The 18368-nt window shown below is 36.6% G+C and overlaps 1 protein-coding gene across 1 annotated transcript in view; it reads right to left on the bottom strand.

Annotated features, from left to right (window-relative positions):
* Positions 1-294: 294 nt before the first annotated feature.
* The window catches only part of LOC104621075, a gene marked incomplete at its 5' end in the record, with an annotated part of 37389 nt that continues 19315 nt past the window's right edge, over positions 295-18368 (bottom strand). The window contains 6 exons of the mRNA XM_010287465.1: positions 295-1362; positions 1918-2033; positions 2123-2191; positions 6352-6499; positions 13750-13866; positions 14256-14366. Coding sequence (XP_010285767.1) covers positions 1204-1362; positions 1918-2033; positions 2123-2191; positions 6352-6499; positions 13750-13866; positions 14256-14366 — 720 coding nt within the window. The remainder of the gene's footprint in view (positions 1363-1917; positions 2034-2122; positions 2192-6351; positions 6500-13749; positions 13867-14255; positions 14367-18368) is intronic.

Below are 18368 nucleotides of genomic sequence, written 5' to 3'. Positions count from 1 at the left end.
TTAAAAAAAGAACAAAAGAAAAAAAAAGGAGGAGGAAAAGCTTTCTACATCCTCTCCCTTGTCAAACTGCCAAAACTCTGGATCAGGCTGTCTCCTTGAGGGCAGAGTACCATTATGGAAAATTTAAGCCCAAGGAATTAATTTGGTAATAGTCCAAAGCAACCAAAAAGGACTAGAACTGACTCTGCAACCCCAACAGCTGTTGATAATCTTAATAAAGTGTACTTTTATACTGTGCGTTTCTTCAGAAAGTTGTTTTGGCATACATTTTAATTACTGTTTACTGACCAGTGATTAAGATTATGAACTTGTGCTGCTTTATTGACCAAGTTGGGTACAACAATTTTAAGCATCATTCTATTCCCTCCCTCCCCCCCGCCCCCGAATCCAGTTGTAGATTTGTTAGAGTTTAAAATTCACATTAACCACAAATTCATACAATCAACATCAGGCAGTGTGTTAATTTGTTTGGAATAGACAACTCCATCATCTCCCTTCTTAGAACATGCAGGGAGAGTCACCTTTACATTTGCAAGTCTCATCGGTTCCACTGCTGGACTTTCTGCCATCCCTTTTTAAAGCAAGTCTTTTGCCTAATCACGTGTGTCCTAGAGTATGGGCTGTACGGCCGGTCGCAGTGCACCACCGAGTTAAACCCCCAAAACAAAACTGAAAGAGAAGCCGCAGCGTTAACACTGTACAACAGGGCTGCTGCCACGTGCTCCCGCACAGGGGTCACAGTACTGGCCCGGTATCTGTCCAGCAGTACACGCCAGCCTCGACTAGACTAAGGTAAGCCGCACCATCTTTCACCAGCTGCCGGCAAAAGTGCATGAGTAGCTTTACCGAGACCGGGGAAAACTGCAGCATAGTACAAAACAGTATGAAAGTGTTAACATTCCGTATTGAAGAGAAATTGCATGAGTTGTTTTAAAACAAGGGTTTAGATTACTGATGCCGCCAGAGTCTGTCGTCTGATTTAGTCATTTAAGAAATAATTACATCACTAATGTAAACAATATAAACATACCAAAAACTAAGTATGATTTAAATACATTTTGATGGTACAAAAGAAAAACCTGAAGGTGTCTGTACAGTTTTTACAACGTGGGAATTGCCAATGTATTTACAACATGAAAGGGCAAATACCATTTTTGTGCAGAGTAAAATTATCTGAAATAATGTCAATATAAAAAACAATATCTAGCGGTGTGAGGCACTCCTAAACATGGTGGTATTAACCATGCTTTCCTTTGGTACAAGTCCCATCGCTTGGAGAGCCGCAGTTGCTGCTGTGGCTTTAGCATGCTTCTTATTAAGGCTGGCAAAAGTAGGCCTATATTCGTTTCCATTGACTCTCACCTGTTTATGAAAGAGAGGGGAAAAAAAAGCAAGTGTTAGAAAGTGCCTCTTCACTTCTGTTTCAAGGCAGCACTGCAGAGCTCCTTTAAGCACATTCTCTATTTAATTCCTCTTTAAGGGTAGACAAAATCTGTATCTGGCCTGTAAGCACAATCATTCCCAAACAGTAACTGCTAATACAAGGTATCACATGAAGAAAGCAGCCCACAACATAAGATAACTGAAGGACAAGAATAACTAAATCTTGCTCACCACCTTTACAACAGTAAGACTTAACACCACACCTGCAACTTAACAGCAAGAATACACCACATAGGTTAACAATTTTACTGAAAGTGGAATAGTGTGTTTCTTGATGGACTGACAGATTGATGTGCTTGAGAGATCCAATTTGGCCTTTACAGAAAAAGGACTTTGAAATTTTAGCATTGAGACACTGCTTAGCAGCCCTCAGCCACTCCTGATGTTTATATCTGTATATAAACATATAATCCACATGAATTTACGTCACCTTTAATACAGAAACCAACAGTAAACAAGGAAACTCAAACGCACCTTAAAGATAAAATGTTTGCGATGATCAGGCCCACTATCATCCACCAACACAAATTCAGGTGGTGACCATCTTCTTTTGTTACAGATCTCCATTAATGCAGAAACTGGATGTTTACCTTAAAGAGAAAATGTAGGTGACATTTCAGTGCCACTATCAGAGCAATCATTTTAAATTAGATTTTTTTTAGGCACGTGAGAATCTCACCTGAAAGATCCTTCATCACAACATAATGTCCAGATCTCTTTTGTGCCTTCTCTCCCACAGCAACAAGCCCTAAACAAAACACAATAAAGTTTACATTTATGATCCCCACCTGGTTTCTGTATTCTCATCAGTAAAGCAATAACATGTATCAGTGGAGATGAAACCTGGAGACACCATACAACTGTCTTTCCAGAAGACTTTCATCCTTTCTCTTTCATCCAGCTTTTTTTTCCCCTCCATACTACACATAACATTCTTCTGAACTGCTCTAGTAACACTCTTAACAAGCCAGGTAGCAGAAAACTTTGAGTAGTCTTATGCAAGCCAGGAAATACCTGGTTTTCTGTGCCTGCCTTTGGAGAAACACTAACAAGAAAGAAACTTAAAAACATTCTCTCATTCAGTATTTGTTCTGTGCAACACTAAAGTCATCCACTACCTTAACTGTTTGCCTCTGACATACTAAGCATTTGAAGTATTTCCATTACACAGTAAATGTAGTATGTCCTTTTGAATGAATACGAATATCACAGTGGTGTTCTTATAAAGTGTGCTCTCTTTATTTAACAGTATTCAAATATTTCTCCTTTATGTGCAAGTTCACAGCCCAATTACCATGACTGCGATCACACCTGAATATAAAGTAGCAGAAAAGCATGAAACTGGGCTCCCAGTCAATACAAAGGGACAAATTCCAATGGAAGTCACTGTGAAACAGGGAAGCTGAGCATTTTTCTTTTTGAACTCTTACAAGAGTAAGAAATAAAATGTAACAATTGCCAAAAATGTATCAAAAGCCAGTAACCACGCCATGCTTATGAAGTGACTCAAGTTTCTTTCCATTCATTGTGCCATTACCTCAAACAGACATAAACAAAATACCTGAGCATTTTTTCAGAATTGCTCAGACTTCAACCCTTCAACATTACTTTGCTGCTTACCTCAATTTGTTTCTGTTCCTGGCTTGGGTGAATAAAGACAGGGAGATACTGCAATTGTTTCCAGTTTCTTCAGGGTTTTTTTGGGTGGCACTTTGTTTTGTTTTGCTTTACAAGAAAATCCTTCCCTCCTTACCACATTTTTTCATCCTAATATTCATGCAGCTCCTAAGTACGGACTTTTCAAATGGCCTGAAACCCTCATAGACAACAATAATTGAAACAGTTTCTTTTTATTTTTTTTCCCCCTTACAGAATTTTATATCCAAAATAACCAAAGTTTTCCACCAAACAAAAAAAACCTCTTATGTCATTCTCTGCATTAATAGTGTCTCTCTCTCACTCTAAGTCACTGACACTTGTCTTCCACATCTTGTCCCTGGTACAGGGGATTTTCAATCTGTAATTTTCAGTCAAGAGCTATTTTCAAAAAAGCATCAACGGATTCCGACAAGCTCTGTTGATGGACCAAGCTTCTCTGAATACAACGAACCAACAATTTACTGGCCAACAGCAAAGCTCAAGGGTTTGGTTTCAGTGCTGTCTGAGAGAACTACAGATCTCACTTAGCGTCTGGAAAAAACAGGGTCTAAGCAAAAGCTATGGCAAAGGCAGACAGTCTTTTGGTTCATGTCTTAGTGCAGCCTACTGAGTAACTCCTTAGCAAACTGCTTGTTCCTATACCTAGAAATAGTATTTTATTTGGGGGACAAGTTCTAAAAATTTGTTTAAAAACCCTTACAAAACAGAAATGGGTTACATAATGACAGACTCCTTTTAAAAATTTCAGATTTTTCTTTAAACCTCTACACAGAACTTTTTAAAAAATTGACTTTTATACATTTAAGCATCAAAGAAACTAATGTTTGAAGAAGCTTTTCAGCTACTTGTCAAAAATGTATAATCCCCGTTCAGTTGCTTTTTTGTAATGCCTGAAACATGCTGCAGCTTCACAATGCAAGTTGTCCCCCCATATATATATGGACTTGGCTCAACATTAAATATTCTTTATCAACACAGAACACCTTTAGATTTTTTTGTTGAAATTATCAGGCAAGATTGCACATATGGTAATAATCAAATACTTTAAAACCATGAAACTAAAGCAAAGTCTGGCCATCACGAAGGTTATCAGTATTTTCAGATTAATCCACCACATGCCAGAAGAGGCATCCTTTAATTCCATCTAACATTTTTGACTGTTATTGAAAACCGAGCATTCCAAAGCAAAAAGAGCAAACTACCCATTACAGAATGCCTAGCACAATGAGGACCTGATCCTGCCTCGGCTTTAGAGCTTGATCCTTGAAACCTTAGTGTCAAGTTCTGCAGGTATCAAGGAGATTTCTGTCAGAAACCACAGGAGGATCCTGGGGCACAGTTCTAGAACTGGAAACTTGAGCCGTGTATCACCAAAACGTTTTCAATGTTCAAAAAGTTCACAAATTGTGCAGCAATTCTGCCTCTTTCCCATGATGTGACAAGAAGCAAGCAACATAATGAACAGAGCTCTACTCTTCCCTCCTCACCACAAAAATCCATAACCATGTTATGCAAGCTACTTGAGAAAATAATACCGAAATTGACTGTTTTCATCTTCCCTTTGACTGGTATTAATCAAGATAAATTGAAGGGACTCTTACCAGCAGCAAGAACTCCATAAATCATCATCTACAAAGACCACAGTAACTAAGTAAAAGTAACAAAATATTTTCCAAATATTTACTTGGCAATCACTCTGTCACCAGGTGTGTTTTTTTTTTTTTTTTTTTTTTTTTTCTTTAAATAGAAAGGTTGCACAAAAGAAAAACATCTGAAAAGCAAGTTTGGTCATTGTTCATGTAAAATGAAGATGTCTGTATTACTGTGTTCCGTACTTTGAGACTGTTGCACTTCTTTATTTATAAAACCGTATTATGCTGCTAGAAGGCCTTTAGAATTTAGAAAGCAATAGGTATTTTTCTAACATAGGCTTGCCTTCTCCTTTTCTACCTCTTTGCACTTAATATTTAAATACTTAAGATTGTATTTTCACTGCTAGTTTGGTCACCTGAGCAGTACTGAACTATCTCTGTGTTGAGACCTAACAATTTTGACACCTAAAGATTCCCCCAACTCCAACAGCATCTCTGCAAATAAACTTCACAATATTTGCATTTACATACTTTGTTTTCTTCCAAGCTCAATTATGAGCATTGACAAAAGCTAATACAAACCCATAATCCAAAGTATTTTCATGCTTTAATATTAGATGTGATCTATTTAATATACTAGAGGTTCCTGTTTGTGGGGTTTTTTTAATATTTAGGAGAACAACGGTAACAACTTATTTTCCTGCAGTCAGTGTTAAATTGTTTATTTTGGTAACATGCACAACAAAACAATTAAATCATACATCTTGATTGCTGAAATTCTGCATCTTGTATTTTAAATGGTTAGAACTTGTACAGCTATTTCAGACAGAAAATCTTCATAAACATTCACTCTGAAAACAGAGCTCTTGCTGACTATGCTGGCAAGATGGCCAATCATATAAACTACACTGCCTGTAATTAAAAGGATAGTTCCTTTGAATCAAATGGGACAAGTGCAACAGTTCTCCACCTGTGGATATGGACTATATAAAGAAGAGGAGGAAAGATTGCTACCGCAATGTTTAGAAACAGTCAGGGAATCATCACTGTAGTTGAGCTGGGGTGCCTGCAAAGCAGGATCAAACTAGGAGCTGGAACAGCAGTGAGATCAGATGGACAAAAAAGGAAACAGAATCTATTTGGAAGACCTAAAAACATCAGTATGACAGTCTATTCATGTCAGGACTTCAGCTGAAAGGCAGCAGTAACTCAACTCTGTAGGTCTCGCCTCTGTCCTTCACCCCAGATTAGAAGAAGATCGAATAGTTCCATCAGTTCTATCCTGTGGTTCTAGATGAACCACAAAGGCTCTTCCACAATTCATTTCCCTGTCTGTGCCTTCTCCATACATCCAACTGAAGCACATCCCTAATTTAAGAACCACTGAGAAGGACTTTTTAAAACAGAAGATGAAGGTTGGGGAAAGTTAAAGAATGGCTGGAAGAGTTCACAGGCATAAGGACAAAGCCTATATACATAATCCAGGGCTCGAAAAACTAGTACCAAAATCATCTGCATCATTCTGTTAATTTAATTTACAGTGAAGCTGTACCCAGAAAAAGCTTACTACTTTGAAGTCATTTTGCCTATCTCCAAAACAGACATGAGAAGTTTATCATATCTTATGCTGCCATAAGACATTTAAGGAAGGGCTTACCTTTTCGATCTGTCTTAAAATCGACCATAATAGGCTCAACGCTGCCTTCTTTGTTTTTCCCAAGCCCTTCTCCTTCTCTCCAGCCCATTTTTCTCATCAGTTGAGCTCCCATTCCTCCAGTTACAGGGGCTGCTCTTAAGAACTGATCCTATCCAGAAAAAGAAAAGTAAAACAAGTCCTAAAGTTAGCATTGGGTTTTTTAAAAAAAGTGGGAGCTTCCAAAAAATGTTTCTAACAACCTTTTACAGACTCAATTCAAAAAAAATACACCTTAGCTTTATATACATTAACATCTTGTATAAACCAGAATTCACGCAGACACACGAGACACAGATCAATGTTTTCAAAAAAGAACGACTTAAGAAAATTCTAATGCAATCCAAAAGTGGCAAGTGACCCATTTCAGACATGTATTTAATAAAATGATAACCGTCCATTTTTAAACACGCTACTTTGGTTCCAATGCATCTCTTCTCATCTTGTGAAAGGAGGCAGTGTTAACTGTTTAACTGGCAACATGTGTGCCAAGTGTACCTAGTTATTGAACAAAATACAAGCACATTTAGTAATGACATTCACATAGTGTTTAGGCGTATTTTAAATATAAAAAAAAAGTTTTCCCATTTTATTATACAGCAGTTGCACATTCAAGTTCTACTCTGAAAATCCACATGGAACATACAGGTTTTTCTTTTCTTTTTTTTAAAAGGGAAAAAAAGGCGCTTAGCCACACAGTTTAGCAGCAGTAGTCTTCACATTCTTTCAAATCATTAACATAATAGTTGTTAAATGGTGAAAGCTTATAAACAGAAATTTTAAAAATCTGTTTTGATGTAAAGAACTTTAAAAACTCCTTAAATGTTTACGTACCTAGGCCTCGATGGCCGCAGTGTTGTGAATAGTAGGGCTGGCATTGACCGTGGCAAGAAGGCAGCTACAAGGATTTGACCCTGAAACAAGTTTCCATATAGAGGGGTGAAAGTTCACAGGTTATTCTGTGAACTATCATCTCTCTTCTGCCCCCCCCACTGACCCAAGTAAGTAAGTCAATCATTTCCATCACAGCAAAAAATTGCTTGCCTTAAAATATACAAGTTTACACACTGGCACTGATAAGTCCATCAGTTATTTCGCATAGTAGGTTAGATGATACAATGCCTAGTATTTTTGTGAAAATTTCACTTACTATCAAAGCAAATTAATAGAACAATTTTTTTTTTTTTCCTCCTTTATTTTGACTTGAGCTTGCAAAAGTAAGCATTTCCCAGATTTGGACAAAGGCCTGATAGGTCCTTGATTTCTATTAGTACATAAACAAAGCCAGAAGTCTTACTTTTGCAGAGACTAAAGATTTTAAGGGGATTTCAGATTGGCAACTGACACACACTAATGATGCGTATGTGTGTAATCCCCACTATACATGGTGTTAAAAAAAATTTTTTTTAAAAATTGCTGAAGATTGTGGCAGGACTTCTCCAAATGTTCACCTATTAAACAGTCAATACCTGTCGATCATGCAACTGGATGCTGCATTCAGTAACAAAGTGCTCTGATGGAAGAATAGAGAGGCTAAGTACACCTCTCCAGTTCAACTTTTTTCTGACTGGTGCAGACCATGCAGTGTGTGTGTGTGTACACAGAGATAATCAGTTTCTTCAATACAAACTGCCTCAATCTATACACCTAGAACGGCTTTTACTTACTTCCATTTTCATCCTCCCCTCTCTTTTCCAGGAACCTCTCATAAGAAAAGGGCAACCATGCCGAGAATGATACAAACCCCAGCCAATGTCACCCTGGGTTCCGATTCCTCTTTTGTACCTGCTTTACAATGATAGAATTTTCAATGTAAACATCTGTTTCATTATCACCAGTGTGTATTCAGTTCACAAATGACAGAGTGCAATTTCTTGATGAGGCCATTTTAATGTTAGCTTTCTCATCACACCTGTAAATGTACTAATTCAGGGGTTAGAAGTGATGTAGAAAGAACAGAATCAAAATATCTGTAGTTTAAAAAAAAAAAAAAATATCAAAGCCCCGACTTCCTATATAGGAATTATCAGAGCCTGAACAAGTTCCGAATACTGGAAATAGAGAGTTCTAAATTCCCAAGTGGAGTTTATTAAAAACACCTTTTCTAATGTGTGAATTCAGAATCCTATCTGATAACTTTAGTAGGAATTTTTTACACTATGCTGACTCTTAAACACATACAACAGAACCAAGACAACAAGGAATTAGAAATGAAAGTTTTGTTTCATTACAGAATAGCTGTACCTGTGCATCACACTAAAAGGCTAAATGAAGTTAATTCTGGTACCAAGATGAAAGAAGCCAAGAGAAGCCTACTTTTATTCAGTTTACTGAAGAAGCATAGAAGGCCTGCAGCAGGGGAAGTTCTTCTTTCAGTTTTGTTTTTAAATAATAACTCAATATAGATCTCTAATGTCACCTGGACAATTATATTCTATTTAACTATTTTTTTTTATAATTCAAATGACAGACAACTTCACTCAGCCCATGATTTAGTAGAATATGCGTAAAAAGTAGTTTGTAATTTGTAATTTGTGTTTGTAATTACATTTGAAAACATAAGAGTAGAAATGTTAACAAGGGCAAAGCAGCAAGATATAAATTTCATTTCAGTTTTAAAAATCATAGAAGGCCGAGTCTCACAGGACTATTCAGCAGCTATGTACCCTTGCAGATCTGGCCAATAAGGAGGATATCAAATTGAAGAGTATGTAATACAATAAACCCCCAAGTTTCTAAGTCTTTGGTTACTGTTGTCACAATTATTTACAAAACAATTGTTCTCTTTCTTTCACTAACCTCAATTTGAATAAGTCTGCACAAAAAGTTAGTATCCTTTTCCTCATCTTTTGATCTCTAAATTCCATGAAAGGCCAGTCAAATAAAGCACACTTCCATTCTGCCAGCAGATGGAGACAACTAATAAGCCACATTCTTATGTCAATGTGTTTCCTTTAAAAAGAAGGCTACAGAGTAAAACCTGGTCAATTAAGAGGGCTTTTAATTAAAACTATTCCCCTTTTAAAGCTATGTTAGGGCAGAAAATTTTGGGGGACATGAATGCCTGAATTAGCATTTAAGGGCTTAAAGAAGCAAACACACAAAAATATCACACCTGGAAGACGATTTTACAGGTTTTTTGCTGAAACACAAGTTGAACAGTCATTGCTGTTTAACTGTAACAGCTGTCTTTGGGAAAAGGATCCCATACAGCATTGAGCCGAACAATCTATAAAACAGCACCCACAACATCCAAAACATTAAAGCCATAATTATTTAAGAGATCTTAAAATACATCATCAATTTCTGCTCTCAGAAAATACCCATTCCTTCTCACAATGCTGAGACTAACACATAAGTTCTGTCAGAAGGAAGGTTTATTTCTTCTGAGCAATTAATTGATTAAGCACAAGACAATGAAGCCTTAAAGGCACTAGGTGGACAGTTTCAGCTATAGCAGCACAATGGGCTATCTTAAAGATTACTTTAAGACTAACTCCGAAGAACTTCTCTGAGTCAAGTACCAGGTACAAGTATCTATCTTTGGCAAAACTTTTGCAAAGTAGTTGAATTTTCCATTATATAAACAGGCACTTTTAGCAGCAGCCACATTCCTTCCTCGATAAAAAAGGAGGAATACCTTTCTGAAGAATCCCATCAAATGCCTTACAAAAACCTACACTCACAATCACCTTCAGGATTTCTGGTCACAGCTTTTTCATACAATCAGTAGAAAGTGAGCTGAGGATAGCACATTTTGAGGACTGAGCAGGGGAGCCAGTCCAATACAACTATCATTTAGTTGATTTGACTTGCCACATGGCCTTCATTTCCAAGGAAAGCTCATTGGGTTATATACAGCAATAGGAATATTTGTATTTTGGTAAGTGGCCCTGTTAGAAGGTCAGCAGTCCTTGTGCAAGTTTTACCTCCACCATTTTACTCATCTGCTATGACTGTGGAAGAATGGAAGGAACGCTTTAACTTTTCAGAACTTGCTACACAAAGCAGAACATTCTAACAGTCACAGTAATACTGTGTGTCATACTTCAGCACAACTGAATGAAAACAGATTCCAAGCACTACCCTGTGCGCATAAAACGTTGCAAAAACCTTGATTTGGAGAGCAAGTTTAGGCTATAGAATTATGCTGATAAATCCAGAAACAAGTGGTGAGTCTGGGAAAGTCTGAGTAAGCAGACCTCCACAGATTTTGCTTGGAAAAAAAAATATTTGACCACTTCCTCTGATCTGGCATTTATTCAGCAGCATAGTGTATTTCTAAGAAAAAAGATAAGAAAAAAAAAAGAAGCAACCTCCAGAACAAGCCAGTCATATTTGTGAACTGATTACACCAACGATGATAAACTGAAACAGAAACCACTTTTCAAAAGAAAAAAAAGATGATACTGCTCATAAATCTTTTTTAACAATACAAGAAACCTAACAACATATTATTCCTTTATGAATACTGCTCAGAACCCTATGTATGAACATCATGAATTAGCACATTGCTTAGAAAAATAAACCATACTTCTAATTGGTATGTCGATCATTCAAGTATGCCACGTTATCCACTTCAGTAACTAATTCCCTCAAAAAACTTTGAGATAAAATTGAAGTTGCAGGCATATTTTGGTTTGAGTACATATTACCTCTCCAGAGTAATTTTTTAAGTAAAAAAAAAAAAAAAAAAGGCTGAAATCCAAGAAATGCAAAGTGAAGACAGCACTTACGAAATACGTTCCCCAAGTACTTCAATTTTTCTCCTGTCCTGACACCACTCTTCTGTTTTGTTACATGTATCTAGTTTTGTGATTATCTCTGTCAAGCACAATGTTTGTACCTGTTCTAATTCTTTGTTTAATGATACACAAATAACTAGCTGACATGGGCTCTAGTGTACATCTGCAAGTCCTCTTACGGCAGCTGCTTACAGCAATTTCCCAAGCAAAACGCCTTCAGTAAACAGTATCTTCAACATCTTCAGTCAGAAACGTGCATTAAATTTACACACACAACATACCCCAAGAAACTCCACAGCCCTACTAGCAGATGAAAAATTAAAAAATACTAGGGTTTTTTTTTAAGTGTTAAAATGCATTTTCTTAGGACAAAAAAAGGGAGTACAAGTCTGATATCTCTGTGCTACTTTGCATAATTAACAGGAACTAAGTTACATGACTTCAAATGCCTAAGTAAAACACAATCTGTACTTTGCATTTCATGGTTGATTTGCATTCATGTCACTGAGAAAGATAACATGCATTCATAACCCATTATCCCTGCTGCACTTTTTTCTGTGAAATCATTCTCTAACCACAGGATGCGATTCCACATTTAAGTTCATCAAACCTAAGTTCTGTGAAGGCTTTCACAGGCCCCACCATTCCTAAAAATCACAGGGCAAGTCTTGTGTAGCCCTTAATGCATTTTGTAGCGGGCTCATGACTGTAACTACTTGTCACCTCATGAGTTTGATGGCAATGTGCGTGCAAATATGGAACCTGGAAAGAGCAAAAGAAGTCAAGCTGAGGAATGCCAGAGCAGGAAAGAGGACTGTGTCCTCATCATCTTCACCCAACAACTCTTCTTGTTTCCAGTAGCAGCTTCCTTTCTGACAAACCACATGATGGTTTGTCAGAAACCTAGGGAGGATGCCTACTACTGCAAACCATTACATTTTTGCAGCTATGGGACAGATGTAAGTGCTTCTGCTGGCTCACTTTTACTTCTAGACTCAACAAAATGTTCCGATATGCTTCTGCTCCTCATAGCAGTCATGCCCACAAGCCAGAGACCAGACTCTTCTCTCATTTTCTCCCTATAAAGCATTTTATTGTTGTTTTGTTTGTTTGGTTAGTTGGGTTTTTTTAAAGCAGATCACAGAGTGAAGTTAAATGTCAGCGGGAAAACACACTTGCCTTCTCCACTTCATTTTTGTTAGCCTGTTACTGTAAAGGTACAGAAGACCACCACAGAACCTCAAGGAATAAAAATGGGATGAGAAGAGGAGGCTTGGGAAAGAGATGATCACGATGCTCCCTTTCTGTTGCCTTGGGAACCCACTCAAGGTATGCAGAAAGGGAGAATTCTCCTAGGCTTGCTGATCTCTTTCACAAGCTTCACTGAGGAGCAGCTCTCCTTTTCTCGCCAATACACCCCTGCTGAGTGCTTTATATTTTTAAGTTCCTCTGCCAAGGACAATTATTGTCATCAAAGCCAACATTTTGTTACCACCTCAAAAGTTAGTAATTATTAAAATAAGACTTTATCATCTATGCCCTGTATTAATACAGAGAAGAGCCCAAAAGATTCCCATCTAGCAAGTAACTTGGATCTCTGCATTGCCTGGCTCTCTGTATTGCTTGGCTATATAAAGTGGAAAAACAAGTTAGTGAATCTTGGCAAAGATATTTCTATTTTTAGGATGTTGTAATTACAGACTTTTGTGTTCAGTTTACACAAAGTTTTATGGAAAATTCTACCTAAACCTCAAAAATCTAACCCACCAGTTTTGAGGGTTGTCTTAACACTGCATTCTGGAAGGATAAGCAGATACAGCGTACACTCAACTACATTACTTGCAAAATTGACCACCATAAACTTATTATTCGTTTTGTGTGAAAGGTGGATATTGCTTGAATTCCTCAGTTCTACTTCTTGGAAGAGAACCAGTTCAGTATTCATTTTCAAAGATGAAACATGAATTATTAAAATTATAAAACGCATGTATGTATGACGCACCACACCCCAAAAATAAAACAGTATTACTCTGCAGTAAGACGTAGCTATTTCACTGTAGGATAACATTAAACTTATTAACTCAACTGCAACTCCTGGTTTAATACTCCAAATAATTGGCTCCCAGAAAACCCTGGTGATACAAATAGAGGCAAAGTAGCAACCAGATAGAACCAAGTCTAACAAAATGGCAGCTTGGGACTTGGTTCACTGAGGTTGATGCCAAAACATCACTGACTTCAGTAACATCAGGATCAAACCTTCCCTGATCTGTCCCAATCCTGTAAAAGTAGTGATGGACCTACCACTGCAACCATAAGAGTATCATGAATGTCATTTCAGTGTAAGGTAACAGTATATATGAACCAATCTGACTCAAATACCAGACGCACACCTTATTGAAGTAGTCTATGTCATGAACAACACCTTAATGCACCACAAAATGGGACACAGCAGCAGCAAGTATCTAAATTGATCAAAGACAATGATTTAACTCAACCTGTTGTATTTCACACATGCATTACCATAGGTTTTTAAGGCACATTTTTTGCCTTTTCCAATACTTCCACTGCTATTTAAAATGTGATAGTTAGACAAGTATGTCTGCATAACTTCTACCTTTCTAATCCATGCTTGGGGACCACTGTTGGTCAGCTCATCTGAGGACAGAATCTGTGCTCCAGTACTTCCTGTGAACTGGCCAGGTATGGAGTTTGATTGAGCCCAGGCATCAATCTGAAAAATAAAAATCAAACGTAAGACCAAAATAAAAATGTGCACTTTTTTCCTTGGCAATTCTCTGTTGCTTCTCAGTAATTTTCAAAATGGTTCCTCACTTACGTTTAGTGCTGTGTTCATAAGACTCATTTGTAAGCAGATGCTCCATAAAGCTGAGTATCTTTGTACGTTAACCCTAAAGCCTGAGCTCAAAGTCTAGCAAGTTCATGGTTTGCTTTGTCCTCAAGATCAGTGTTATGAAGTGCAAAATAAAAGTAGAATTTTTAATCATGTGACCATAAACTGGGCTTCCAAAAACCTGTACTTAAAAACGTAAGAAAAATCAGCTGCTGTGAAAGGTAAACATTTAAGTTCATCAAAATGCTGATGAAAAAGTGCAACATTACCTGTTCCTGTGCACGATTTAACATGCACATGGCCTCTAAATCAAATGTGTTTTCATTAAGCCTTTTCTGAGCCACTGCTCGATCATTCATAGCTGTAGTTATGTCCACGCCCTAGGAAGAAAAAGATTATTTTTAAAAATACATCAGACCACAATAATATCCATTTCATCTGGAAAAGCTGTTGTAGAATAAATGCTACAAATACTAAAAAGTTGTTTTATACATTGAATAGTTGGTTTGATATATAAATAGGCAATGTGGAAAAAATCCTGGGACTACTTGTTAAGAATATACAATATGGGCTTTCCTAAACAAATACAAAATCTGAAGTTGAAGTATAACATCCTGATAATTTAATATCACCTTTACATACAAAATATCAAAAGAATTCTTTTCAGAGACCTATTTTGGTCACAAGAAGTTCTGGTGCATAATACTTAAATAGAGAAGCATATCATTGTTCAATGGAATCCTATTAACCAACAGAACTGAATGTAATTTAGCTGATTTTTTTTTAAAAAAGCCTTCATACAGAGCTGTTCACATGAGCACCCTACTATTAAGTAATGCTAAGACTTCAAGTTTTATGTATAAAAAAATTACAGCAAGAATCACATGTATTCCACAATCTTGGCTTTAGTGTTTTAAATCTTAATCTTCAGCCTAAAACAGGCTTGCATAAAAATAAAAGCAGACTGGTAGCTCTTAAAATTGACTGTTTTGGAAAGGATTATTTAGATCTGTGCTGCTGAACTAGAATAAAATGTAAAGAAAAAAAATTTGAAACCATCTCACACATACTAATCAGAATCATTTGGGTAAAAATATGGAGCAAATGAAGAAGCTCCATGAAAACCCCTACTCTGTGTAAAGCAATCAAGAAGGAAATCCAAAACATTTGGGGATATAAAAGTGTAACAAATTACAGCTAGTGTACAGCTCTTTTGTAAAATTACTTGTGCCTTGTTCTTCAGATGATGTGCATTTTATGGACCATTCTGTTTTGAAAGAAGAAAAAGAACAGTCTCAGAGACAAGTTAAATTTCTTTGGAGATGAGCATGTGAAGGAGACTGAAAGGGCTGGAACTGTTTGATGCACAGAAGAAACCCAATAATCAAAACAGCAGGTGGCATACAGACATAAAGTCAGCTGATGGTTTAATTTTCTTTTACTTTGTACTACGAAATATCGGTCTCCTTTATTAGTCACTATCTCATAACCTTAGCGTCTCACACATTATACTAGAATAAAGGACCAGTAGACAAAACTGGAACTAATTTAAAATTAACTCTGCTGAACAGAAAAATACAGTTAATCCACAAAATCCCTGCCACAGGAATCAGGTCAAGAACTTCGTAAATAGTGAAAAACAGTAAAAGAGACATGAATGTCTACAGTCGCATAAAACAGAGTAATTATTTTTGTACTCTGGCTATTAAATCTTATTTTAAGATTAATTTTTTTTTACCGTTTAGGACAAAAAGTATCTCCGTTGAGAAGATCATTACTGAAACATCTGACACTGACCAAGACAGACTTAAAGTCCCAGAAGTCCTATGTGTCTATGAAAAGGGCTTCAGTGTTTATTGTCCCAGCTGACAAAAACACAGATCATAAACAAGGCACAAGAAGAATTAAAAGGTTTTCTAACAATCACCTATCATGACAGTCACATACGTAAAAGAATGCCTGTTTACAATATACGCTTTCTTGTGTTAATAAGTTCCCCTTATATATAATTAAAGTAATTCTTTAATGTTTTGCTTGTGAAACTGGTTCAGGAGATAAATAAAAGTTATTCTACTCACCAAAAGCTTCAATCCAGCAATACACATAGGCATGCAAGTAGTCCACTGAAACCACATTGGGACCACTCACATACTTAAACATACATGTGTACTTTAGTGCTTTACCGGACTGGGGCCTATTAGTAGATACCCTGGTTAGTTAGAATTCCCATACACTTTCCCCACATGGTCAGTCACCATTTTGGAGACCATCATGGCTTTGTATTATGTCAAGACACTCGATGGCAGCTTTGGATCTTGAAAAAAAAAATATCTCTGCTTGAAGTATGAAAAGTTGTTATTATTTAGTCAAGTAAAACAGTTTCAAGTTCAGCATGCTATTCTCCGTAAGAGTTCTACCTTTCCAATCCTGACTGCTAATAACATTTTCCCCACAGACACAACTCACAAATACTCTTGAGGCAAGAAGGAAGAGGCTAACAACAGAAAGCAGACATTTTTTACATACTTCGTAAGTCCACCGATACACCAAATGCATTTACTACATTTTTAGATTATGACAGCTTCTCTGCATAATAGTCACCTGTGTATACTCCAAACTTAAATACAACACTTCAACTCTATACTTTCAGACTTTCAAATATAGCTTCTTTCTCTTGCTTCTAGAGACATGCCAATACTTCAGATTACTTTTTCCTCCATCTCCTACTACCACAAACAACTATATTAAGAGCATAATGTTTTATTAAAACAATTCGTAATGTATTAGCAGGGTCATTTCAGACTTCTTATTCCCATAACTAATTCTGGGACTTGAATAAAAACATAACAATAAAAACAGTTATGTATTTTTTAATGTCAGTATAGACTTGCAACAGAATGGTCACAATCAGATTTCAAAATTAGCAACAGTGAAAGGAGGTAAATTATATGTCAAACTTCCTGAGGATCCAAGGACACTCCCCCAGTACCCTACTCCAACAGCAAGGGAGCTTATCTGGCTTATTTTGCTCAAAGGAAGCCATTTTATCCACAAAGAGTCCTCATAAGCATTAAAAAAATTAAGTAGAGAAGCACTCTGTCACCTTTCAGAGTCCCCGAAGAAACATACAGGGATTCTGCTACTACAGGAGTATTCCTGTATTTCAAAATTAAGGACTGTCAAACCCAAGGGGATGGTATGCTCTGCTGTCAGCTAATGACCCTTGAAATCACCCTTAACAAAAACCAAGTTAAGGTAAATGCCAATAAAAATATTTATTTACAAAATATAAAAACAGACAACATTGTTACAAGCATTTATAAAGATACACATGACAGAAAGGAAAGTTTAATATATTTACTCCAATGTCCATTTTTAAGGCCTCTTCTACATCATCAATACACAAACCATCAGTGCTTAGCTAGCCCAATTTGTCAAAGACACAAGCCTAGCATCATTGGCAACCTGGATGCAGATATCTACAGAGCTTGCCTGAACTATGAGTATATCATTAACCATTTGAAGAACAAAACATTTTACCACCTGGTAAAAACACGGCCAAACGTTATTATACAATGTTTCTATGCTCTGGACTTTTTACATATACACTAATAACTGGGAATGACATTCTGCACAAACATTTCAGAATGTTTGTCTTATTAGTGGTTCATGACAAAGACCAAACAGCAGTTACCATCCACACTAAGGGAACAACAAATTGGGTGCCTGACTGTCAAACTCCAAGGTATACACTGAAAATATCTGTTGAATGAGTTATAGTCACTGTGCTTTTGGTGTTGTAAAAGACACAGAAGAAAACACCTTCTGTGCTTCACGAAGTGAATTGTACAGTCTTAGAAAGTTCTTGAAAAACAAAATGCACCAAGCGGAAAGATCATTTCATCAGAAATTGATGCCAAGGCTTTTTTGTTTATTTTCTTTGAAAGGTATGAGAACAAGTCTTCAGATGGAGTGAGGTTAACATCAACTTGAAAAAATTTACATCTGCCTTAACTATTTAATTTACTTAATTACAAAAACCCCACAAAATATCCTTTTGAAGACATTTCAAGGGGAAAAACATTTGCGCTTTTTTTTTTCCAGTTTATTATACATACAATCAGATTTTCCTTTGGAAGGCCACATGGAAGACAACTACTTAAGAATATGTGACTGTAAAGCTAAAAAATTAGTAGATACATCCAGATGAAATGGCAGTTTTAGAAACTACTTTCAAATCTATTTTTAATGGATTACATTTCAATGCAATGTTATTGCTCTAAGATTGGTAGGACAATTGTAATTATTATTAAATTTATAATTACGGAAGTATCAACTTAGGGTATTAACCTCTGCAGGAAACTGGACAAGAAACTTGATTT

Source organism: Phaethon lepturus, unplaced genomic scaffold (genome assembly GCF_000687285.1).
Source record: "Phaethon lepturus isolate BGI_N335 unplaced genomic scaffold, ASM68728v1 scaffold39265, whole genome shotgun sequence".
Taxonomy (NCBI): domain Eukaryota; kingdom Metazoa; phylum Chordata; class Aves; order Phaethontiformes; family Phaethontidae; genus Phaethon; species Phaethon lepturus.
Note: the sequence above shows the minus strand (reverse complement) of the source record. Positions and strands in the feature narration are given on the sequence as shown.